Source organism: Lotus japonicus, chromosome 2 (genome assembly GCF_012489685.1).
Source record: "Lotus japonicus ecotype B-129 chromosome 2, LjGifu_v1.2".
Taxonomy (NCBI): Eukaryota; Viridiplantae; Streptophyta; class Magnoliopsida; order Fabales; family Fabaceae; genus Lotus; species Lotus japonicus.
In genome coordinates this window covers 86,290,687-86,317,350 of record NC_080042.1, presented here as the reverse complement: position 1 = coordinate 86,317,350, position 26,664 = coordinate 86,290,687, and the positions used below count along the sequence as shown (strand labels likewise).

At 35.7% G+C, this 26,664-nt stretch overlaps 3 protein-coding genes across 3 annotated transcripts; all 3 read right to left on the bottom strand.

The window, feature by feature from the left end:
• Nucleotides 1–67: 67 nt before the first annotated feature.
• Nucleotides 68–6,998, bottom strand: LOC130740468 (two-component response regulator-like APRR3). Its single transcript, XM_057593095.1, is given in 13 exon segments — nucleotides 68–490; nucleotides 583–656; nucleotides 1,111–1,866; nucleotides 2,262–2,289; nucleotides 2,388–2,835; nucleotides 2,923–3,070; nucleotides 3,670–3,831; nucleotides 4,104–4,237; nucleotides 4,352–4,513; nucleotides 5,301–5,597; nucleotides 5,600–6,097; nucleotides 6,667–6,721; nucleotides 6,846–6,998. Coding segments are annotated over 11 exon segments (2,316 nt in total). The 5' UTR covers nucleotides 5,628–6,097; nucleotides 6,667–6,721; nucleotides 6,846–6,998; the 3' UTR covers nucleotides 68–411.
• A 3,877-nt stretch (nucleotides 6,999–10,875) lies between these two features.
• LOC130740467 (mitogen-activated protein kinase homolog NTF6) lies at nucleotides 10,876–14,748 on the bottom strand. The gene is made up of 6 exons (XM_057593094.1): nucleotides 14,475–14,748; nucleotides 14,267–14,396; nucleotides 14,028–14,165; nucleotides 11,873–12,205; nucleotides 11,578–11,761; nucleotides 10,876–11,478 (listed from the first exon to the last, which is right to left on the bottom strand). Exons 1-6 carry the CDS (start codon nucleotides 14,678–14,680, stop codon nucleotides 11,303–11,305), a joined length of 1,167 nt encoding a protein of 388 aa, XP_057449077.1. The 5' UTR covers nucleotides 14,681–14,748; the 3' UTR covers nucleotides 10,876–11,302.
• Nucleotides 14,749–21,482: 6,734 nt separating this feature from the next.
• LOC130737173 (uncharacterized) lies at nucleotides 21,483–23,679 on the bottom strand. The gene is made up of 5 exons (XM_057588935.1): nucleotides 23,435–23,679; nucleotides 23,050–23,380; nucleotides 21,934–22,638; nucleotides 21,658–21,715; nucleotides 21,483–21,538 (listed from the first exon to the last, which is right to left on the bottom strand). Exons 1-5 carry the CDS (start codon nucleotides 23,677–23,679, stop codon nucleotides 21,483–21,485), a joined length of 1,395 nt encoding a protein of 464 aa, XP_057444918.1.
• Nucleotides 23,680–26,664: the final 2,985 nt, after the last annotated feature.

Here is a 26,664-nt window from a genome sequence, read left to right as displayed (position 1 = left end):
TTTATTCTCACAGTATTCTTTTGGGAATGGGTTCGACAGGGAAAGCAAGATTCGAACACGGGAACCATAGACTAAAGGCAATAACGCTTGCCACTGGACCACCATGTTATTTATGATTCATACTGACTTTTATTTTATATTATCGTTTACGGGGGTGCTAGAAAAAAAATTTACATAGTATCGCTAAGAAAAATTAAAATTCACGGGGGTGCGGAGCACCGGTAAGCCACCCCGGTGGCTCCGCCCCTGCTAACATGACAAACTTATTTCATCATAGGTCAACCTGTGGGCAATTTAAGTTCACAGCCTTCAAGCATCTTCCCAAGTGAACGTGCAAAACTCAGATAGCAAGAAGCTCGAAGCAGTTACTGGAAGAAATCAGTTAAATAGCAATCAGCATTTTAACCAGTGTTATTGCGGAACATCGCTAGAATTATCCATAGACACCAAGTTTTCGTTTTGTTTATCTTTTTCTTCTGTGGTATCAGACCTGGGGGGAAAAGTTGGACAGAAGTTAACCCAGCACTTATATAAACGAAACAAAAGAACAAAATCAACTATGAATCCGAGCAACGCACATACACAGTTCGTCGTACAAATTGTCCCCTTATACGTGGCCGCTGCTCTGCCAGTTTTTTTCTGCTGTGATATCGAACCTGAAAAGTAAACAAAACTCCCAAATATTGAAACAAGTAAAGTTTATGTTGGCATATTACAATATCATGTGCTTATTGATAATGAAGTTAGGTTGTTGACTAGAACATACACCTCATACAAGTAGCTTTTAAGGCAGGAACCTCTTTATTTAAGATAAAGCATAATTAATTTGATAAATTAGCACAAGCATAAAATATCCATAACGGAGAGTAGATAACTAGGGATAGAAAGAGATAATCTCAATGTCAATATATTTTCATAGGATGTTTTCGTATAATTGGATTTTATTAACAGAACCTTCCATCTTGATAGGATCTCATAAGGCCATCAATTCAGTCAGTAGAAACTATAGTAACACAATGAGCAGGATATTACTAAAACTTTATTCCCAAACACCTGCAACAAAGAACTTTAGTGAACATATTATGGACGGTGAAATAAGATATAGGTTACCTTCTTCTCAAAGCATCTTTCTTTTCTCTTTAGTCGAAATTTTGCCAAGGCAGCTTCCCTCAACGCAGTTCGTTCTTCATCTGCCACATTCATGGTGTTTTTCCTATCAACGACACCAACTTCAACTTCAAAGCTTGCAGCTATCACATGGTTGTTTTCCAAATTTATCGTTTTGGTTGTCAAGGTATTGCTTCCCTCCTGTCCGTTACTCCCATGATCACTCTCATTAGCATTTCCATCAAAAGCGTTAGTTTCTGCTGGTCCACGCACATTTGATGATATACATTGCTGAGCAGCTTTGGTCGAGCTTTTCACTGAGAGATCATGGTCTGGTCGAAGATCTTTAGCAGCTTGGTGGGCAATGTGATTATAATGGTGATGCTGATGGCGAGTGTGCTCGACTTGGAATCCTTGTTCAGAGCCCCGCACTTGTCCTTTAGCCATTTCTGCATATTCTTCCCTGGCAGCAGAAGTTTTCTTCTGAGATGAAGAGATACCATTGTTCTGCACAGTTTGGAGTTCAGAAGAATTAAACGAGCCAATCCCAATTGTGTACTCTGGCTTCTTGTCAAATTCTTCAGGTTTGGTGCCAAGATATGTATTCATGGAGGTTATGTCATTGCTATTGTTGCTCCCATTAAACTGTTGATTTGGAGGAGTGCCCCTTAAATGAGATGGAAAGTTGTGTATTGTGTCTGCATTCGGTGTAAAGCTGTTGTCTAGTGGGGAACAGCTTTCTCCATTTCCAGTTTGAGCCTGATAAAAGATAGAGATAACATAAGGGTCGGCCAAGAGATTAATATTTGGTGCCAAACGCTGTTATCCAGCAGCAGGTAGCAGCATGTTGTTATCATTACTTCATGCTTGCAGTTGCATATATGAAAAATATCTCATAAAATCAATATTGTATCTTAGAATATTTTAGAGTTCCCAGGTGACTTCTGAACTATTTATTCCATATTTTCTTATATTTCATCATTTATTTATTATGGATTGAGAATAAGTACAACTGTAGAAGTATAAACACGGATTTGTGTTTTAATTTATTGCAAAACATCATATCATATCAAGTAAATATCAATTTACGAGTATTCAAATACAAGAAATTAATTTTCGTCAACATATAAACTTTGTACTGTCTAAAACATCACCTGATTAGCAGAAGAAGCAGTGTTATATCTGCAGAATGAAGAGAAAAAAAACCCAAAATGTTATTAACCAATGTAATGCAACAAGGTTTGCTTCTAGAAGGTAGTTATGATTGCAAATTTCCTTACTTTGAGAATGCTGACAGATCTGAATGCCTCAAAACACTGCATTCATCACCTGATACACTTTTAACATCTCTTACTTCACCTAGCCTTTTCAAAGTCAGTTCAAGGGATGGGTGTTGTTGGAAACAAGAACTTGCTTTTCTTTGTGAGAAACCAGAAAACCCATTTGGAGTGTTCAAATCTCTACTTTCACCCTGGGGGCTGTTGCTATCAGTAACATCAACAACATTCATAGCCTGATTTTCCTGCGCCCTGGTTTGATCACAGTTGTATTCTGGTTGTCCCTTTTTACAGACATTACTTTGTCCTTTATTCATCTGCAAACCATCTATATCAGACATCTTATTTATCCCTTTACCGGTTGGATTGCTTGACAGACCCTCAAGCGGATGCTTTTGTTGCATATTCAAAGATATTCCCATAGCCAAGTCTTTACCCATTGCAACGTCATCTGGACAGTAAGTAATTACTTATTTGGGTGAAATATCGAAATCAAGATAGATAAGTAAATAAAAGAATAGATGCTATAAAGTCATACCAAGATGATCAATCAGTTCATGGCTCTCTTTTTCAGGTTTTGTATGCGTCACTTGGGCACATGTACTATCAGGGGCATCAACCGGTTGTTTATGAGGTGAAACTGGACGAGGACTGCCAACTTGAGCTAGACATTTAGTCCATGAACTCTACATAAAATAGAAGCCTTACGGTGATTTTTGGGCATTTACATAAATAAATAAATATGGGGCAGTAACAATTTCGGAATTCCTACAAACAATATTATAGTTCATTTTTTTGGAGCAATAACAGAGACCAGTGTTAATCACTTCATTTCTTATTGTTGTCAACTGCAGCCCAAATAGTTTTTTTTTTTTGGTAACATTATTCATTGGTCTGTCCCAGTATCTAGACAACACGCTTTCAAGATCCATATGACTCCTCCAGAAATTTAGATCTTGCACTGAATTTCAATCTAAACAACCATATCAAATTGCTCCAGTTCAGTACTCTTTAAATTCCCTTGTATGAAATTACTACTCTTTTAAACTCAATACATACTGGAGTTCAATTTTGAAAACCATAAATCATCACTTTTGGATGGCTCAGTGATACCTTGGCTTGTAGTCATCCATGCTGACTGGCTTCTCATGTCAATATTTGAAAACTAACAAACAGTATTGAAATTTACATTTTGAAACAAATTTTCATGAGCAAAAAATGCTATTGATACAGAATACTGCGATTAGTATAAATCTATATATATGTCATCAGATTTGTGCAATACCTGAGTGCCACTTCCATTGTCACTTCCATCTTGAACACTTAAACCTCTGCTTCCATAGTCATTGTCATCACTGCTATCACTATTGTTTTCAGATGCATCATCACTTCTTGACTTTGCAAATTTTCTGGGCTGTGTCCCACTTTCATTCGCACTACCACTAGACTGAGGAAGTAAATTAATTCAGACTGAGTAATGGCATTGATTATTGAAGAATAAACTCGATATAAATATCATGCTGCAGAAACTAGATAAGCTACATTAATTCATTACTGCTTCTTTAAGGCAAATTTCTCTATGCAAAAAGAAGATTCAATTTGCTAGAAAGGAGGTAATGAACTATATATCTTCCTCATTTGATCCTTTAATCAGCTGGGAAATAACATTCTCATATTTGTTTCATTACATGTTTGAGACAGAAATATAAAGTAACTCACACTGTGGCATCTTCTCCAAACATGCTGCCACAGGATTTTAAGTTCATTTCTCCGAACAGGTTTCACTAAAAAATCAACTGCGCCCTTTGACAAACAATTAAAGACTATACCCATAGAATCATGAGAGGACATCACTGCATGCGAGTCAACGCAACCAGTAAAACAAAACAAGATGAGAAAATGAGCAATAGTCATTGAAAATATATACTTAAATTTAGTACAAAGTATAATTTTGGAATGGCCCTTACTGATCACGGGGATATTCTTTAGACTTTGGTGGCTCATGATCTTGCACAAAAGACCTATTCCAGATAAAACAGGCATAGCTACCTCCGTTAGGACAAGGTCAATGTGACTTTCTGGATCTACTAGGATTTTCCACGCTTGAAGACCATTGGAAACAGCAGTGACTGTAAATACCACATGTGAAGAAAATAGATTTTAAGAATTACGGCCTTCATTGTTTAAGGACCTAATTGTTAGACATTCAGTTCGTTTACATAAAAATAAAACAGATATAAAGGTACAATTAAAACTACCCCAAGGCCCATGGCCCAAGTCTGGCTACTTATTAACAGTTGCATGCAAAAAGATTGAAAAATGGTCTCTTTGCAGCAAACTAAGTAGCATTATCCTCAGATTTCAGCTTAAAATTTACTGCTATCACAAAGGACTATTCACTCCACGCATAAGTTACCATGTTTCAACATAAAACATACAAAAATATCTTCTAAAACTGCAATAGAGATAAATACGTGACTCCAAATATTGGACAACAATACTGTGACCACCCTAGTGGATCCATAGCCAAGAACCCTGCAACAGAAAATAAAGCAAGGTTGCATAATACATGCAAAAGATTTAGAACCGATCAAAAATTTGAAACTTAAATGCTTCATATACATAAGAAACTTTACAGTTTTACATCTATAGACTAAATCTTCTTTTTATGTCAGCTGAGCTCTCACTCTAAAGTTTATGCAGACACTGACTATTAGTGGTTGAAACTCCAAAAGAAAGCTAAATAGTATAGCAAGAATTTTCCAATAAGTATATTAAATTGGTATGGAAAATGAATTCCCATTTATATGATTTTTGCATGCCAATCATATTGGTAGTACTTACATATATAACATGATAGTATAACCATGCACTCAAGTTCCAAGGCACGATTAAACATTAAAACAATAGTAATACCTTCATAACTACAATTCCGCAACAGAGCATGTACAACATGGCGTGTTGAATCATCATCTTCCACCAGCAGAACTTTTATCGATCTTACAGGGAGAAATCTCCCCCAGCATGTGTCTGCTGGACCTTGAGGTGGTTGTGAAACCTGCAAACTCTCTTGGATTTGAATCCGTCCTCTCAAGCCATTGTTTCCAGCTGCAGTCACCTTATTAAGTATTGTGTTATCTTCAGTTGATGATCCAGAGCCTAGCCCTCCATTAACTACTCCATTAGTTCGACTCTTCTTTTCAAAAAGCGTATGATTTTGTTCTCCCGAACCTCTTTTCCCATTATTATTCATTGGACCAGCTTATATCAACCACATCCAAAAAACAACATGGTGAGGAATTAACAGGACCACACGACCTCAAGTGAATTCTGGATTCTCCGTATGTTAGCACCTTCACCTATCAAGATCTGCAAACACAACCTTATATATCAGTTAAGTCGGCACTTTTTTCCAAAATCATGATTCTGAGAGACAAAATACCCCATACCTGGTGTTTTTCCAACATCATTGTTAACGGACTAAACATAATTTAGATTTGATAATAAAAACATAATTATTTTTCAAAGAGGATAAGATAGAAAAATATAGATCCATACCTCCAAACTCCATGCCCCAGATAGTAATCAAAAGCTCTAAAATAAAAAATTCACAGCAAATTTAACGAAACAGAATCACAACCTGTTTCTGCAACAAAGAACCCTCAAAGCTTCTGTCTCAGCACAAGGTAATACCTTTCCTTAATACCAATACCCTGAAAAATGAATGCAAATACTAAACTCACTCATCATCGTTGCTAAAACCGCTGACAAAATCTAATTACAAATGCATATATTGAAAGACTCTTCACATATCACTTTACATGGAGATAACAGCAAAGACTCCACAAATTCAAATAGCTAGCTTCTCAAATATCATATTCTTTGTTTGAATTTTCTTTTTGTTTCAGTGATTTTTGCCAATTCCTTTTCAAAAAACAACTAATGAAAAATGAATATAAGTTTGAAACTAAAAATCTTATAGAACAGTTATGATTATTCTGACACTCTTTACAGATATTATCAATTTAGCAAGATTTCAGAAATTAGGAAATGAACACAGATTCAATTCAATTGAAAAACAGTTAACTTAAAACCTCATCAAAAATATATATAACAATGAAGATTCTATTTATCTGCATCAAACAGATCCAAAAAAATTCCAGAAATCACAATCTAAAGCCTCGTTTCCAAATTCCAATCGTTGATTATTGTTTTCAGTAAAATCAAAACAAGAAATAAATCAAAAATTAAAACAGAAAACTGATAGGATGATGAAACAGACCTTGACGGCTTCACTGGCAAGAACCAAGCCTCCATACGCAAGCTCGATTCAACAACTTCGAAGAAAGAAAAAAATCAAAAAACAATAAAGAACACAATAGTCAAAGCTTCAAATCTAGTTTCAAAAAATAGCAATCATGTTGAGGAAATTGAAATCAGTCAGCGATTAAGCGTTCTAACATTTCTTGCGTGTTCTTGTTCCGGAGAAGAATGTTTTCATGTGTGAAGGAAGAGGAGAAGAAGAGGATTGACTGGTAGAGAAATAGCGAAGGGAAAAGGTGAAGAAGAAGGGGAGAAGAGGAGAGAGAAGAGAAGATATTCTTTGGGGGGAAGCTGACGTGGACGAAATGGAGGTGTGAATGGCTCGAGAGTCCATGTGGGATGTGGGACCCGGAGAACGTGGAGGTTGATGGTGTGAGTGAGTTGGAGAAATAAAATCAAAAGCTGGGAGGTTATAGAGGCGAGAATCGAATGCAATCTTTCAAGATCTGGATCCCACCACGTGGCTCATTCACCTTGAGTTTAAAGGTTTGCCCTTAAATCTGCAAGCAAGTTGACGCCAAGGGTGTCATTTTTTAATATCTCTCACAACTATTGCTACCCTTAATAGCAAGGTTATTAAAACCGGACCGGTGATCAAATCGGTGAGGGCACTGGTTCACGGTTCATTAGTTCAATCGTAGTTGAACTGAGGTCCAACCGGTATTATCGCTATTAATTAAAAAATATCATTTTATAATAAATATATGTAATATATAAGGCAATATTGAATAAAAACTAATATTCATAAAAAAATCAAAATTACATATATAATCAAAATTACCCAACCACAACAACTAAATATCATATACCAAACTTCATAGAGAAGTTAAATTTCTGTTTACTTTAAAAATGTTCAAATTGTTTCAAAAAAAAATGTTCAAATTGATTTCTAATAGTTTGAAAATCAACTCAACAAATTGATAATTTAAGTCTGGTACTTTTTTGGTACATAAACTAAATATATTTTAAGTCTGGTACTAGTATAATATATTAAATAGTTTTTTTCTCAAAATATTAAATAGTTAAAGAGATACTAGTTCTTAATCACTTTATTGGAGATAGGTGCATAACGTAAAAAAAAAAATGGCAGCCCAGTAATTGCTCTCACATCTAATAAAAATAGGCCCACATGTTTAAAAGATTCAACAAAACCCTAATACCTATTATTTCTAATTTCAAGTACTTGCAATCTTGCTGCGGCCGTAAAACACAGTTAGGTAACCTTCTCAGTTCTCACTCCCAAATCATAAAAGAGAGAAAAGAATCAAAAAAATGGAAAATAGTGGCTCAAAAGAATGAGTTCTAAATTATAAAACTCAACCTTCTCTCACTCTTACAGGATTTCATTTACATATTTTCAGATTTGTATAGTCTTGCTCGCAGTAGGGAACCAAATCTAAAAAACCATCTTCTTCCTGTTCTTTTTTTTTTTTGCCTCTGTATAATGCAGTTCATCGTGCCAAAAAAATAGCAGTTTTCCTAAACCGCCTGAACCGCCCAAACCGCCGGTTTTGGACCGGTTTACCGGTTTCTGGCCGGGTTTCCCGGTTCTCCACCGGTTTTTAAGTCACCCGGTTCTATGGTCGTTTTGGACCGGCCACGAGTCCGGTTCCCGATTCCAACAGTCAAACCGGCCGGTCCGGTCCGGTTCTGATAACCATGCTTAATAGCCAGGCCTGCTTAGAATTTAGATTAATTTTCTTTTACTATATACCATCGGCAATTATGAGATTAATTTTTCAATATTAAAAAATCACATTATATAGGTAAGTGAATCCGAACAATTTTTTGATACAAATAGTCAAGTGGTTGAATACTCGATTAAAGCTGAAGAAATCTCAAGTGGTAAGAGCTAGGGAACATATGAGTTGGGTAGAGGAGATTCATAAATCGATTCATGACGGGTGCAATTTATTTTTCTCAAGAGTTATCTAACATTTGACATTATCCTAATAATTGGAATAGTCTAGATTTATATATTAAAATAAACTGAAAATAAAACTCAAACTAATAAAAATTGTAAATATGGCTCATTTAACCAAAAACCGGCTAGAAGTGAATTCCAATACAAGTGTGACTTCTATCATATTGGGTAGTCAATTTGTCTCAGACCATTAGTTGACTTAAGTTGACAGATGGACTGATGTAACAGTTGCATTTTTAGGGTTTTTTCATAATTATTTCTTCTTCCAGCGATAAAAAATTGTTACGACTTGATGACCAAATTGGTGATATCATAATATTTAACTCAATAATCTAGTGGATCTTTTTGCCCTTTATATCACTTTTGTGTTGTGGTCCTTGTGAATCTGCTATTCTACTAGTAGGTTATTTGTGCGTGACGGAATTTGTCTAGACTATTCATTTATGGGTGTTTGATTGTGCGTCAAAATGTAATCAAAAGCGCATAAGACAAGTACACTAGCCAGTAGCTTCTCTACAAACATGCATTGATTTGTGTGTGGATAAGAATCAAAAGACACTATTGTGCATGGCTTGCAAGAAATGAGAAAAATGACAAAGGATGATGCTACGTACCTAGTGTACTTGATGGTGCTTCCATACTTTAATTTAGAGGATGAGAATGAGAGATACAGCTTTATTTATTCATATGGTCCTTGGGAATTTGTCCTAGGTTTGGAAGGAAGTAAGTTGTGTCGTTGAAATTCTTTAGAGAGTTTCCATCAATATTTTATCTGCCCATTGCTACTTTTATGTGTTCATTGTCATTCCTATAATTGACATTGGTTTTTAGGTTGATTTATCATTTCATTCCTGAAGAAATATAAGTGCCTAGATTATCAAAATAACTTCACTTACTGAACTCCAAGTCAAACGCGGCTGTCAAACGCACATTGAACATTAACATGTAGTACTCAGGTACACAAAAAAGAAAAACAAGTGGGAAAATAACAAGATTAAATAAACAAGTTGGGCCATTTTCCAGGGGAAATGGGATTCCTTCATTTTTAGTCTTAACTTCTTTGAGTTGTTAATTACCTTTTTCGACATCACGTGCTTATACGCTTTGGTTTGTAAGACAACAATCTAGAACCACATATTTCTAGTGACTTTCTTTATAAGGGATTCTGGTTGCTAAGGGGGATGACCACAGATAAAGCTCCAAGAGACAAATGGTAGAGAGCCTTTAGATTTGGCACACAAGGAGGGTATCTCACTAAAACTATTAATTTTATTATACCATGGCAAAAACTATCTGTTTTAGACAATTTTAAAAAGGGTTAAATATGTTTGTTTCTCTTTGAATTTTACAACCAAATCTAAAATGGTTATTGAAAAAAATTCATAATTTTTTTCTCTTTGAAAAAAATTGTTTAATTGAAATGGTTCTTATAGCGCCATAAAGCTTATGTGACAAAAAATTTACCCAACCACTAGTCCACATAAACTTCCACGTAGATTTTTCATATCAATTTTAGACTCTTCAAAATTTCTTTCATCAAAATCAAATTTGATACTCTCGTTAAAGACTCAATACATCTATCTCACAATATGATAATTATCCTTTTTGGAAAAAAATTGAAAAATATAGTTTTGTTTAATTTTAAAATTTCAAAAAATATGTAAAATAAAAGCTGGATATAGGTGGCTCGAATAGAATCGAATCCACCTTGTATCACTAGACAACCTCATAATTGATTTTAAAGCATAAAACATAGGGGATATTGGATAATAGATTTTCACAAGTTTGAATATTTTCTATCACAATAAAATTTGGGCCCAAACTCAGGTATAGATCACACTTGATGTTGATGGGCTTATAAAATAAATAGAATCAATTTCCAAAAAGTGAAATTAGTTTTTTCCTTTGTTTACTCTTTTGTTCATTCAATTGGTGTATTCATACTCAATTTAGTTATTACATTAAAAACAATTCTAATCAAAGCTAACCGAACAAATTCTCTCAAAGAAATCTCTTTTCTAATAGGTGCACTCAAACATAAATCACATTATTTTAACTCACGTTTACAATACTCAATTTTGACATATCAATTCTATAAATGCTAATCCAAACACACACTAAGTGAGTATGATCAAATTAGTAGGAAAAACATGATTCTACTTTTATACCAACTCAGCCTACTGGTAGCTGGATTGGCTCATGACCTGAATCTAACAGTCAAAAATTGAAAACAAAACCACCATGTAAGCACCCAAAAAACCACTTCATTGTGGCTTATCCTTAACAACTTCTGTATAACTACTATATTTGGATTTATACAATGCGAAGGCAAAGACAAAGACTTGGAGGCATCACATGGCAGCCCCTCTCTCATCTATAACAATCACCAATGCCAAAGGGTGTACTATAATCCCACCCAAGAAAAAAAGTAAACACAAAGACCTAGCCCTTTCAGGACAAACTTGAATGGGAGAACCCATCTCCCTAATCTCTGATTACAGATTACATAATCACCAGCACCACATATTCTTGCAACTCCAAACCTCTAAAGAACCATTTTCATAACATGTTTTGCAGAACTAAATTACTTTCCCACTCAACTCGTAACCCGTATTATGAAATGCCATTGTGCCATAGAATCTAATGACAGAAAAAGACCATTATGACAAGACTATTCCTGAACCTGATCCTGGCTGAAGTTCAGAGACTCTTTCCATATGAGCTCCTTTATATCTTCTTCATTCAAATTTGCCTGTTCAAAATCAAAGACGAAAGGAGCTGGGCAACTCGGTTCCTCATTGATCTCATGAAGACTTGACATATAGGGGTGATTCAGCGCTTCCTCGACTACATAACCATAGAATAAAAGTAAAACTTACAAGGAAATGAATAAGAACTATATAAAAGGAGGATTATTAATTATTAAACAAACATGAAGAGGCTTACCAGTTATCCGTTTGGCGGGATCGAAAACCAACATTTTCTCAGCAAGATCAGTTGCCAATGGGGACATATCAGGGAATCGCTGTGCAAAGGACTGCTTTTCTACATATGGGAGCTGCTTAACATACTTTTTTGCACTGTCACTTCTGAGGAATCCAAGATCTGAGTCACTTGGTGAACCTAATAACTGTTTTGAGAGATAAATATGAGAACTTTGTCCATCAAGATTTCAGAAAAGAACAACCCTAGCATGTTATATTTTCCTGCCAATATTGAAGAGAGGACAAAATTCAAATACCTCAGTTATAAGCGCCAACTGCTGAACGTAATCTTTACCAGGAAACAAAGGCTCCCTTCTAACTATCTCCATCAAAATGCAGCCCACAGACCATATATCAATAGCTGCAGTATATTCTGAACAATTTAGTAGCAACTCAGGGGCTCTGTACCAACGAGTCACAACATACTCGGTCATAAGGTCTGTCTCAGAGGTTGTTCTGGCAAGCCCAAAGTCACATATTTTGAGATCACAGTTTGCATTGAGAAGTAAATTGCTTGGTTTTAGGTCTCGGTGCAAAACATTTGCAGAGTGGACGTACTTCAATCCTCTTAAGAGTTGATAAAGAAAATACTGCAATGACATTTAACACATTGCTTAAGCTTATTCAATTATAATTTCCTTGTTACAAGTCAAATCTATATGTTCAAAATATAATGAATGAATGAATCTAAATCTGTAAGCTAACAGTTCACAATCAGTTTATCTGATACTGAAGAACTATGCAAGATCCTCAGGGCTCAGAAAACTACAGACATCAATATAAATAGAACAACACTCTGGCCGTTTTTACAGTTTCACCTTCACCAGTCAAATATCACTAAGATTGTTAGGTTGTGGTCACAAATTGCAAGGTACATCTTGTAGGGTCCAGCTCCTCTAAAGTGAGTTCACTCACTTTATGGAGTAAAGTAAATCATCACACCATTGGCTGAGTTGTTTTTATTGACTTTTCAAATTAGGTAATCACTATTAATGGTGTGATGTCTTTCTTTATCCACTCACTTTAGAGGAGCCAATACCATTTTGTTCTTCTTCCATTTCCATAATTAAGCAAAGCTATCTAATAAATAAGCACTGTACAAACTGCCAAACATTCACATAACATTCAAGGCCAAGAATAAGGGAAGGGGGAATAAAGTGCACTCAGCTCATCACTCAAAAGCACTCAATCATGTAAATTGCTTTATGAGCAAGTGTTGATGTTTCCTACACAGGATACCCTTTTCACACCTCACAACCTCTAGCATGCACTTACCACATATGAGAATTATGTGGTACTCATAACAAACAAACAAAATAACAATATGCTAGCATAATTCTAAACACAACACTTACACTGTTATTTGGCCAATATGACCAAATCCAATTATGGGAAGAGAACTTTCCAGGACCAGTTTCATAGGCCCAGTCCAAATGGCTCTTATGGGCTGCACCTGGGGTAGGGCAGCTACAGAAGATAGGATAACTTGTTAACTTTGAAATTATCGGAGCTCAGACACTGTTATGATGACAGCTATCGCCCCTAATGGATCCTGAAGAACTTGGGTCCAACGTGCTGGGAGACTATACATAGAGGGTACACACTCTTTTCATTTTTCCCTACTCCTACACGGACTCACTTGTGAGTCGGAGTCCCTTTTTCAAATCTTGCAGGCTAAAACATCCTACTTGGTCCATCTCTCCAGTACGTACTCCCAAACACAAACATATCCACTGTAAAATCTGTAAGAAATCTTGACGTCCTATATCCTACAAATATCTCATCACCATCCCTGCGCCTTACCCATAACTCTAGAATGGGGGTTGGTTAGACCCTTCAAAAACCCTCACAACACTCAAATAACTCCTCTCACTTCGCATACCAAGCCAATGCAAACTTATCTCTATACATATTCTTCCCTAAGTGTGTTTCTATTTCAGTTATTTGTCCTCAAACCAACTTCTCACACTCTCCAAAGCATTAGAAGTAGTAGAAGCAAGAATTCACTTCATTAGGACTGAAAGCTCTTTCAAGTTGCCATTGAAATGCAAACACACATATCATCTTTCTTCTATACATGCTACACATTAGTTGCAGCTACCAACTCCCTTCATCCTAATTTTTTCCTCTTTTAATTAACTCAGTCATGCTCACAAACTGCACTGCACTCCCTCATCTTTCCTTTCATTCATTACTCTTTCAATTTCACCCTCGCCAACTCGCATTGGTTACCTCCATTTCATCACTGCCTTACAAGCTACATCATTTTCTTTGACATCAACTACCACACACATTCACACACTCAATCACTTCTATCTCTCACACACACACTTTCAATTTCTCTTACATTTACCATACAAGCCAAAACACCCCAAAAAATAAGCAATCAACAACTAGTTACTATTTACTAACCTGACAGTGCTCATCAGTGAGAGACTGGTTAGATTGAATAATCTGATGCAAGTCAGTATCCATCAACTCATACACAATATACACATCATTAAAATTCTCCCTATCCGGCGGCCGAATTATATCCTTAATCTTAATAACCTGCACAAAAATCATCCAAATTCTTCAACAACAAAAAAAAAAAACCACAATCATTCCTCTTTCATAAATGGCAACAACAACAACAACAACAAAAAACACACATTATCATGATCCATATGACAGAGAAGCTTGATTTCTCTGAGAGTCCTCTTAGCATCAATCCTATTATCAAACGCATTCCCAATCTTCTTAATCGCAACCGCTTCTTTGGTCTCCGAATTCGTAGCACAGCTGAAGAAAATCGAAACAGTTCAACAAAATCGAAATTGAGCTGAAGAAGAAGAAGAGTGAGAGAGATGAGAAAGTAACCAAACGATGCCGTATGCGCCGCGACCAACGGGTTGAAGAGGAGGAGTGTAGTTAGCATAGACTTCGAAGAGGTTTCCCAAGATGTTGTACTGGACGTACTTTCCTCCGTCGATCGGAACTCCTTTCTGCTTGACGTTCTCCGATTCGGCGGCGCCGTTGTTTTCCACCGGTTTCACGTTCTCAGATTCGGCGCCGTTGGTTTCCATTTTTTTTGTTTGGGTTTGAAAATTGAAAGGGGGAAGTGGTTATAATGGCATTTGGGTCAGGTCATTGCGGTGGGTGCGCTCTTTCTAAATTGAATTTTCAAAATGAGCTTTTGTCTGTTGCCGGTCACTGGTGGGTAAATAGCCAAGTTGGTTCCTAAAAGTGTCCGTCGCCTTCAATTTCGTCCCTGAACTTTCAAAATGACGCTCGTGGTCCCTCAATGTGCCAAATCTCCCTCATCAGCAGTCCTGGGTTAAAAAAAGTTAACGGCCGTTAACAGAAGTGTGACATGGTTTTTTTTTGTAAAGGCAGAGCTGACGTGGCATATGATTATTGGGAAATTTTAAAGACTTCAATTTAGTCCCAATGGTTGAAAATAATTTCTTCCTCTCCCCCTTCTTCCTCTACCTCTCCCCACCAGTCCACCACCATCACCCTCCTCCATCTCCATCTTTTTCATCTTCTTCTTCTTCATCCCACCCTCATCCCCTCCCTCTCACACTGTCCCTCACCCCCAACCCTTTTTCCCTTCCAAAAAACAAAATTCATCAACCCAACAAATCATAAAATCAAGAAATAAACGATCGATTTCCATAACCATCATATTGCACCTTCTTCAATCTTAAAACCCCGACAAAATTCCAATAAAATTGAACGAGGAAAAATAGAGAAATAGAATTCATTATTCATGTAAGCTAATAAATCATTTCAATTTATTCAGAGAACGAACAAATAAAACAAAACAAAACAAACCCTTCCACTCCAATCCAAGAACACCATACCCACTTTCTCAGTTACTTGCTTCTACCCACTCGATCACACTCCCAAACTCAACGGATTCGAAGTATCGTATTGCAGTGGAATGACAGAGATTCATGCGGCGGAGGGTCAGCTCAAGGGCGGCGGAAACCTAACTCTGAACTCTTTGGAACCCATCAGAACCAAGCGGCAAAGGAGGCTCAGCGTCCGATTAGGCGACATCGGCGGCGACCAACCGCACGAATCCCACCACCGCCGCAGCAAGGGTGGAAGCTCGACTTCGACCACCGCAAGGAAAAGGATTCCACCGCCGCTAACCCATCAGATAATAAACCCTCAAAGACTCGACCGTTAACCAATTTGACCCTTTGCTTCCTGGATGGAGATCGACTCCACTTTTGCGTCCCTGTTCCCTCTCTTACGCTTTGTTGTTTGCTGGTTGCTTCGTCTTCTCTCTTCTCTGTAACGGTAGCAGTGGTGGCGGCTAATGTTGCATGCTTCTATAAGCTGAGAAATATTTCCTCTCTGACATCCTTTGTTTCGAAATTCTCTGGTGGGTTTTGAAGTAGAGGCATTTGGGTCTTTGTTTCTTCTATCAAAACCGGATATGGGTGTTGAAGTAGACGCATTTGGGTCTTCGATTCTGCTATCAAAATCAGAACTTGGTGGGGTTTGAAAATGGGTGTTTCAGAGAGGACCTTCTTCACTGACTCCTCTTCTAGCGGTGGTGGGGGGTGGGGTTCTTCATGGGTTGGATTTGATTTAGGGAGTGAGGATCTCAGATGGATTTGGAAGCAGAATGGAAGGAGGTACTGGTGTGGTGTTCATGTGATGATGAAGACTAATTTACGGTGAGCTTTTTATTTCCTGAAGTTGTTTTTTTTATTTAACTATTTTGTTTCCTGGGTTGAAATGCCACATCAGCTGCTGGCTTTACAAAAAAAAATCCACCTCAACTTTCCGTTAACGGCGTGAGCTTTTTTTAATCCAGGGACCGCTGATGAAAGAGATTTTGCACATCCAGGGGCCACGAGCATCATTTTGAAAGTTTAGGGACGAAGTTGAAGGCGGCGGACACTTTCAGGGACCAACTTGGCTATTTACCCGTCACTGGTAGTAGTAGTGTCAAAGTCATGTGGTCTGTGTGTGGATGTGTGAGAGTATCAGTGAGTGGACTTGATAGAATATTATGGAAATTTTCTTCAAATCCCGCTCTTTTTTTTACTTTGGACTTAAAGAAGTTTTTTACTAGAACACTTTATGGGCTGGATGGAAAGCCCAAAATGGAGGGGCTTAGACGAGTTTTTATGTTAGGGACATGGGTTGCAGCTCAACAGCTTTGGGATGAGAGTGTTTTAGGGTTTGTGAGAGTGGCGTCTTCTGCGAGGAGAGGGTATATGTTTACATTTAGTGTCGGTCAAGTCGACTCTATAGACATTGTTTTTTAACACTCCAATGTGAGCCATTGAGTTTAGACGCCCCACTTAATTAATATTAGCTCTTGGCGATGCAATGATAGTCAAAATGAATTAGAGCAACGTTATTTAGTTGGGTTGTCCAGGAGTTTACAACCGAGCGAAATTCGATATGCCCAATAAGACTATCACCTGAGAAACTGAATCTGAACAACCCGTAACCACTAATCAGTCGATAGTGGGTTTGGTGTTTTGGTATTTTTCACTTGCTAAAGCCGAGTATTTTGACTCGAGTATGACGGAAACCGACCAATGGACAACTCTACTATTTAGTGTTTGTATATGCAATGCTAATTTTTAAGTTATGAAATTCTTATTTCAATTAATAGCGTTTACTTTACATCACTAATGCTAATGCACCAAAATTAATGTCTTTGTTGTGATTGATGTTAAATCTTGACGTTAAAACTGTCATTTCTTATAGTTTTTCTCTCTTCGTTTGAAAATGTTGATCTCAATCTCCATGGAAGAATAAGGAGGAGATTAGTTATACGGAAGATGTTCCAAATGAGATGGGTTACCGAAGGTGGAGGAGCAGGGTCGTAAGAGGTGGGGGTGATGGTGATGGGTGAAAGGTAGTGGAGGAATGAATAGGTTTAAGCAAAGTGATCAATTTCCAATTTATAAAATCTTTAAATATTGATGAAACCCTCAACTATTCATTGGTGAATCACTTTTTGAATGCTTTTTCAAACAAGAGATGATTGCTGCGAAAGTACTTTTTCAACCTCACCATTTAGTGCTTTTTCAACCCCCACCAATTATATTCTTGATAAAGTTATCTCCTCTGGATATTGAACTCGTCATCATGCGGAAACTACCATGAATATCCTGCGCGCAGCCGACACCTTATATGTATATTAGACATTGCTTTAACATTAATTTAATTATTTATTGAAGCAATACTAATCAGTAATCATAGTATACCCAGTACCCAAAAGAAAAGAAAAAAAAACTTAGATTCTCTTCAACAATTGAACCCAAGTACTAGAACCAACACCAACAGCAGCCAATTTAAAGCAAGAATAGTAGAAGGACAATACTAGTTTAGCATAACACTTTTAGGAAAATTACAAACCAAACCAAGCCAAACCAAACCAAGACAAGAAATTAAGATTACAGAGTACTACCTCCTCCAGATATGACTATATAAAAACACAAGCCAGAGAGGTGAAGGACCAAGTACAAGGCAAACGAAAACAACCACACAACAAACCATACTAATTATACAAATCTTAAATTCTTGATCAAACCATTAAAAATGGGTTTTACAAGATTTTATTTTGCACACACTTCACACCACACACCGCATCTTCTACTTGTAATAATAAGAAGATGTATGTATATGTATAGAGGCCGTACGAACGTAATAGCAGCTTCCATACGTCTGCAATATAAAAGGGAACAGACACATGGATGATGCTTATCTTTAATATATTTTTGATGATTTCTCTTACCGAAAAACATTGTAAGAGAACCACCATCGATGGAGTAATCGGTTTTTGTGATGGTGACATGATTCGATTAGGCGACATCGGAGTTGTAAGCACTTGGTGGTGGGGTTGAGGATGCTGAGTTGCTTGAGCCGCCACCATTTTCGTTGGTTTTCTCAGCCTTTGAGACTGCAGAGGTGACAAGTTTGACCATGTTGCTGAATATCTGAGCTTTTATCTTTCCACGTTTGGGTGGAAAGTTTGCTTTCTCTTTGGGAGGTGTGGAACTAGTTGTTGCCATTCTTTGTTTTCTGTTTTTCGATCTGTAAAAGAAGAGAAAAAAGGAAGAAAAAAAACACAAAAGTATGTTAGAGAATTGTTTGATACAGGAAGAGTGAAAGGGAAGCAGAGAAGCGGGGAAGAAGAAGGGAGGGGAAGAGGGGAGGTTTGACTTTCAGCTTTTGAGAATTGAGACAATTTTGTGTTTAAGAGGTTTTTGATGGTATTTAACTATTTATAGAGTCACCACATCTTCTTTTTTTTTTTTTGTTACACCACATCTTCTTTTTGGATGTAGGTGCATTTGGCACTACATCAAAACACGTAATATTACAACTTGTCCTGAAATTTCAATTGTTTGGATGTAAGTTGAGAAGAATTTTAAAGCATTTTTAACTCGATAGAATTAAGAAGTTATTCTCATATTTACACTCAAAAATTGTATTTTTTTTGTTAAAAATGTATATGAACTGAAACTAAATACACACTTAACTGCACGACCTTACACTCATTTTCTTCGGATTTTAATTTAAAAAATTGAGAATTTTTTTCAAAATGATTTCACAAGAACTCATACAACAATTTAGGGGTACAAAAAATATTTTCCTAAAATGTGTGGTAGTAGTATTTTGCATTCTTTAATTTAAATTATGGTACTCTTCTGTACGCCACACATTTAAAAGAATTTAGGGGTACATTAATTAGTGCGAATATAATAGGAGGGAAAGAAAATTTAAAAAAATGAAAAGTGGCTAAAAAAGGAAAAAAGTGCTCTTAAACTAAGCCAATGTTTAAAAGAAAATCATTAACTGTCAATACCAAACTACGTGGAAGCGTGTCAATGAGCCCCAAGTGGCCTGGGTGATAATACTAGGAAATTACGCTAATTATTTAGTATAATATTTTTGTTATTTGATGTATACCTGAAGGAATATGGAGACTTTTTTTTTGGGTCAATAAGAAATATGGAGAGTTGGAGGCTGAAGTTGAAAGTTGGGTGTAGTGAGCCCACAAGCACCGTCCCAACTCCAAGGGTGAACTTTTTTCAAACTGGCAACTTTATCCACCAAAAAACACTTGCAGCTTGCAACTTACCAGCTCATACATGCATCTAGATTCTAGATATGTATAAATAAAGTCTCATGTATAATCTGTCTTAATAGGACCAACAGATGATTAATTTAAATGATATATATTTGATTCTCTTTGAGTAAAGTTTAGATAACATAGTTAGAGACTTATAGTTAAGATGATATATCAATACTACAAAAAATGCAAATAATATGGTATTGGAAAGGTTTTAGTGTTTATTGTCCCCAATTTATGTCCTATTTCACTAGAATAATGATCTGCAAATACACAGAAAGTGTTGAACATATAATATATACGCATATTTAAATGATTTTTAAACTTACCACTAAACCATATGTAGAAAGGATATTACCCATTTTTGTAAGTCCATGTATCGATTTCGTTATGATACAAACCATGATGGCGTGTGCAGTGATGCATGTGTGCTAGCAAACATGAAGGCAAGCCGAAACAACAAGCTCATCAATCAAATGAGAGCAACACCATTAAATATAAATATGCACTTTTATTGCTTTTGCTTTATTTTATTTTGCGAAATAAAAAAGAGATACTGTTGTTGGAGGTTGAAACTGGAAACATTCGACGGCAATCAACATCTTTAAGTGACTCAGATAGAATTAAGTGATTAACAGTTAAAACTTAAAAATAAAAACGATATACACTTTTTCTTCCTTTTGTTTTATTCTATTTCTGACGACATAATAGGTGTTGTTGAAAGCTGAAACAAACAACTACTATAAATAAATAAGGTGAACAAAATTATTAAGTGACTTGTGGAATCAAAATCAGACCTTGGATTTAATCGATATGAGTACGGTAGGTCCACTCTCCCATATAAAGCCAGGCCGGCACTATAAAACACTTGATACAAGTGTGTTTAAATTTAGTCATTAAATTTTAGCTCATTTCATTTCACACTTGCTTTATATATCTCTCAAAATTTGAAGTTAAATGAATTAAGTTCAAGAAAGTTTGTAGTTTAAGGTTGTGGCACAAAGAGTAAGAAAACAATTATTAATAGTATAATTTGACTAGATTACCCTTATTTAATTTTACTAGTATGATGTGCAACTATTAAATTATACTTAGATAGAGAAGAATGTAATTAATAGAGAAAAGTTGTGGTTGGATTAAAGGTGATAAGTGAGAGAAAATGTATTAAATGAGGGTATAGGTGGAAAAATTAAAAAAAAATGCATTGGTTTTCTAGAACAACAAACATTTTAGGATATTAAAAAATAGTGCAAAACAACAAACTTCCTGGAACGGAGGGAGTAATATTATATTATTAAATTTTGTATTGTTTACATATTTAAGGTTTAATAGACTTAGGGCCTGTTTGGTTGCAGTTTTGTTTTCAGTTTTTAAAACAATTTTCGGAAAATAACAGAAAAATAGTTTTAAAATAAAAACAGTTTCTAATAATAGTTTTCGGAAGGAAAAAACAGGTTAAATGACATATTTTCCAATATTTAGTAAACTTATATTTGAAAACTAAAAACAGAAACTGAAAACATCTTTTAACTGTTTAGGTTTTTAGTTTTAAAAACTGAAAATGAGAATTTTTGAAAACATGTCATACCAAACAGCTGTTTTGAAAACGGAAACAAACATGCCCTTAGCCACTTGTTATTTTTTTTTGGTCAAAACTTAGCCACTTGTAACTTCATCAAATACTATGATAGCAGTACTCTTGAATATGGGCCAGTTCGATTTCAAAAAAACATGGGTCAGTTCCAGCAAGCATGAATTGGCCAAAAAATATATTAAGATTTAAGAGGCCTAGTTGGCTCACAACAAATAATCTGGTCATCCACATTAGCTGTCAAAACATTCATATATCAATTTATCAGTAAATTCCTAAAGTCTAAACTGTCTTAAGCACACTTCCAAGTTCCAACTATGTGCTCATTTGGGGGGGGGGGGGGGGGAACAAGTGACAGAGACCATTAGTAAGAGCAGATTTTGAGGTCAAAGAAGCTTTCAAGATGCTTAGACACTGCACCACCAAGACAATAAAGTAAAATCATTAAATCAGAATCAGCATCAAACACAAAAGCATGGAGTACCATCAGCAACAAAATCCATATTTGAAAATCTTTCTATACAATTGATTATAAAGTCCAAATCAATTTTAGAGAGAAACATGTGATTTTGCAAAAATAAAATAATAAATTGATCCAGGCATGCTTAAAGTTGCAAGTTAAATTGGCTTACCTCTTTGACACCAATGGTGACAGCCATTTCCTTAAGGTCACTCATAGGAACTCCTAGACTGTCAATCAAAGATATAGCTGAAATTGGAGAAACTGGTGTTACCAGCAATTCATCTGTAGCAATGTATGTTGTTACATCTTTGACACATCCTTCATATAAACCGGGATTCACCAAAGACAATTCAACATAAGTACCAGTACCCACAAGATCCTCAGTCACATAATATTCATCATGAAGAAAACTTTCTTTGAAGCTACTGCGTTGATAATAACAACCATATCGTGGTGCCTCGGAAGTTGGCGCGGGTATCTGCTTTCTTAAGTTGAGAAGCGGGGCAATGTGAGGATGAAAAATCCTCCTCTTTACATATGGCATCAAATAGTTTGCACTTAAATTAACTATACCATTGTACAATCCATCAAGGTTTCCAACTGAACAATTTCCTTCCAAAAGATGAACCACTGCTCCCAAAGGGAAGGTGAGTAAACTAAGTAAGAAGTCAGCAAAATCTTTTTCTCCATGAGCATACAATATCTTGCCATCTGATTTTCTTATTACTAGCTTCACTTTTATTGCAATAGTACTAGTATCATGTTGATTATCACAAGGAAAAAATCTTGGCATTTCGAGTAATGGTTCCTTCCTTAAGAACAAATCTGTCAGTGTTGAGTTAGAGAACAGAGAACACTTTAGAAGATCCAGAATCTGAAAGAAAAAAAGGAAATTAAAATGTTTGCTGGTTGACATCCCACTTAATGTGATGTGATATGATATGTAATGTGATACAAAAATAAGAAAGATTAAGAGAGTGAAAGTGAAATTGGGATGACTTGCAATCAGGAGATTCCTAAATTCACTTAGTTAAGAAATCTGTATTAATCAAGATCAGATAAGATAACAGAGATAAACTTAATATTTGAGCCATCCAATTTTAATGAAAAAATTAATTAAGTAAGATTGTTCTATCAAATAGTTCAGATTCCTTGAAGGTGTTAAGGTAATATTTGTTCTCACTGAAGAGAACAAAAAGGAAATTGACATAAAAAAGAAAGAAGATAAATGAATCAAAACTCATAATCAGTTAGTGAAAATAACATGCAGTAAACAAATTAAAACCTTTTCCTTTGTGACATCCACAGCCATTTCCTTTATTGAGCTAGTGCTTTTGATTCCTAAGCTTTGTAGCAGTCCAAAACTAGTTTGTTCAATAGAGTTTGCAGGCAAGATAGTCAAATCGTCCATGATTAAGAAACTCACATCACCTTTAACAAACCCTCCACAAAAATGTGTCATGAAAACTGGATGGTTCAAAAGATTCCCACAAGAGCATCTCTGATTCTCAAAAGCACTAAACTGGTTGCATGCAACAGTACCATTTTCAGAAGCCTTAGCACAAATGAAGTACATTTTGGGCCAAATGTCATCGTCGGTGTTCGGTTTCACAGTCCTGCAATAAAATTGTGATGGACGCAATAGCAGATCTTTGATTATCATCGTCTACAGAAAATGTTGATCAAGATCCTTAACACTTCGATAAAGTGAATTGAGACAACCAAGAGTAACTGCACCCGTGGTTGAGTCCTTCTGCACTAGTCTTGCAATGGTTCCTAAAGGTAAGGTTAAGAAGCTGAAGAGAATGTCTATGAAGTCCTTCCCTGCTTCAGCAAACAATACTTTATCGGTCTCTTTTTTAACCACGAGTTTAAGGGATACCTGTTCCTCTTTTTGAGTTGTGGTAGAAGCCATGGTAGCAAGCAAGTAAGAAAATTGGGAAGCTTGGTTTCAATTTTAACCAAAGTTTTTCCAATGAATGTGACTGACCCTTTTAGTGGTTTTGACTGTTCATATATGCAGATGCATAATGGGATTGCAAATTGAATTTCCTTCTCGGTTTTGAGCTGTCCAGTGGTATTCTCGATAAAAGGTGAATCATTTACTGACAAGTATTCTTGGAAGTAGTGGTTGATAGATAGGGGAGTAAGTGAGAGATCATAAAGACATAAACTGTGCTGCGCAGGTTAATAATTAGAGGAGGTGAGGAGTCACAAAAGTTTATATGATGGGGAGAAAGATGAATAAGGATATATACCCAACTCATTTTTCAAACACTCTATTTTAACATTTTTTATTTTTATCTCTCTCCTCTTATCATCTATCAGAGCATCTTCAATGCTAGTTCTTATTTCTTACTAGTTCTTAGCACTATTCATGTGGGCCTGTATTGCCACATGTACTTAAGCAACTCTCAAGCAATTTTGCTCCAATCATGAGTTCTTAGTTCTTAGTTCTTACCACTATTCATTTGGTCACACCAACCACATTAGGGGTGTTCATGACCGAACCAATCCAAACAAAACCGACAAACCGATCCAAAAAACCGAAATCCAATCAAACCGAAAACCGAACGGACTGAAAATTGAAAAAACCAAAATTATTTATGAGGAAACAAACCAATCCAATTCAAACCGAACATTCACAAATATGTATAATTTTAGTTATACATATATCATTCCATTTACACTTACATAGTAGTACATATTTATTGTATATATATTGATTATATCATTCCATTTTGGATGGCAATGGGTAGGGTTTGGGTAGGGTACTATAGTACTCATTCCCATACCCGCGTTTTCAAAAATTACCCGTACCCGTCCCCATACCCGCGTGGGTAGCAATTTAAATGCCCGTACCCGTACCCTCTGGGTACTTATATGCCCGTACCCGTGCCCACTACCCGCAATTTAGCTAACCAAAATATAATTTTTCACTATTTTTGTTAAAATCGAAAACAAAAATACAACTAACATTTTAAATAAAAAACACTAATTAAAAATACAAAAGATTATCTAAAAACTTAACAAGTAAAATCATTCAACTAAGCATAATTTTTTAGAAGGAATAAGCGAGAAATATATAACTTTAAATTTATAATTTTAGATTTATAATATAGTCTTAAAATTGTAGGTTATTAACTTACTAATTTTAAAAATAAGTGGGAGTAAATTAGCAATAGTTATAAATACCTTAAATACTCAGCTATTTTTTTTAAAAAAAAGAGTAAGTTTGAAAGTTATTGCTTAGGTTAATTTGTTAATAACTTAATATATTACCAAATAATAATAATAATAATAATAATAATATATGTGTGTGCGGGTATGGGGCAGGTTGGGTACTATAGTGCCCATACCCGCACCCATACCCACTATTTTTTGCGGGTAATTACCCATACCCATCTAGCGGGTTTTTACCCTACCCATAGTGGGTATTTTTTGCGGGTACCCTATGGGTTCGAGACCCATTGCCATCCCTACATGGGCAATGTTGTTAAATCTCGATATGAATCTTAGAATCCCACGATTTTGTGATATTTTTTATGTCTTACGATTTGGATCCAATCTAGAATCTCATTGGAGCTGTATTTGTCCAGCAGCCTCATATTTGGGAGTAGGATTGCAGAATCTCAGCCCGATCAAGACTAGTCTCAACCCATAAGAGAGTATCGCTCGAGTTGTCGTACCTTTGCGACCTCAATTCGATGTCAACCATACAATTTACAACCTTTCATTCCCTTTTGATCCTTAGTCCTAAAAACATTGCTCATGGGTGATTTTTTGTTGCTGTTGTTACATGTGGAAACGGGAAAGAAACTCATGGGTGATTTAACTCCATCATAATGAAAGTATTTATAAAAAAAATTAGGAAATTCCTTACCCACTTATCCTCAAGGGTGTTTATAGACAACCCTTCATCTTATAGAGTTCTAAGTTTTTTTTTTTGGGTACAATACAGTTTGTAGTTAACAACTTAACATAACCTTCTGAAATAGAACTTAAAAAAAAAGGTATGCAGGGTGGAACAGAAAGTCTTGGTGATGATTTGACGTGCTTTATGGCCTCCAAAGTCAAGCCCACAGTTCTATAGGCCCAGCCCGATGTTACAGGCCCTCTTCCCCATCCTTTGACAAAAAAAAGTAATTAATTAACACTCATTTGACAAAAAAAACTGTGAGTCATACGGAACTATAGAATAAAACAAAACAAATTTTTCTATTGCAATTTAGCTAGATAATATTTGTATTTAAGAATTTGAATACAGAAAAATTGATCGGATTATCATATAGTATTACGTAACCTATTCTTTAACAAATCATGCTTAACTATAAAATTATAAAATATAATAGCAATGATCATAATATTTTAAACATTTCAATCTAAATTTAATTCATTAGGTCTTATTGTTAGAATTAAAATGTTATAATTTTTTTATCCGTCACTTTAACTCTTTAAGCAACACATGTTTTAATATGATAGCTAGGAGTATATGATAAAAATTCATTTCTAACAATTCAAATGTAATAATGAAAAAATAGTATTAGTAAACATAATTAACGTAATATATATAGTTAGTATATTTCAAGGTGCCACCTAATATACCAATTGTCCATAATCAACCTTGCACCACTATACCAATTGTCCATTTTACCCCTGTTAAAAAAATTATTTTATAAAAAGAAAAAAATATTGGTATTATCGGGTGGATTTTGATGGGATTAATTTTTTGAACAGGGGTAAAATGGACAATTAACATAATGGTGTAAAATTACACCACTAAAAAGTGGTGCATATTAGGTGGACCCATATTTCAATTGATGTAGTGTGTGTTTGGATTAGCGTTAGCAGAATTGGATCTGGTCAGAATTGAATCTGGAAGAATTGGATCTGGTAAACG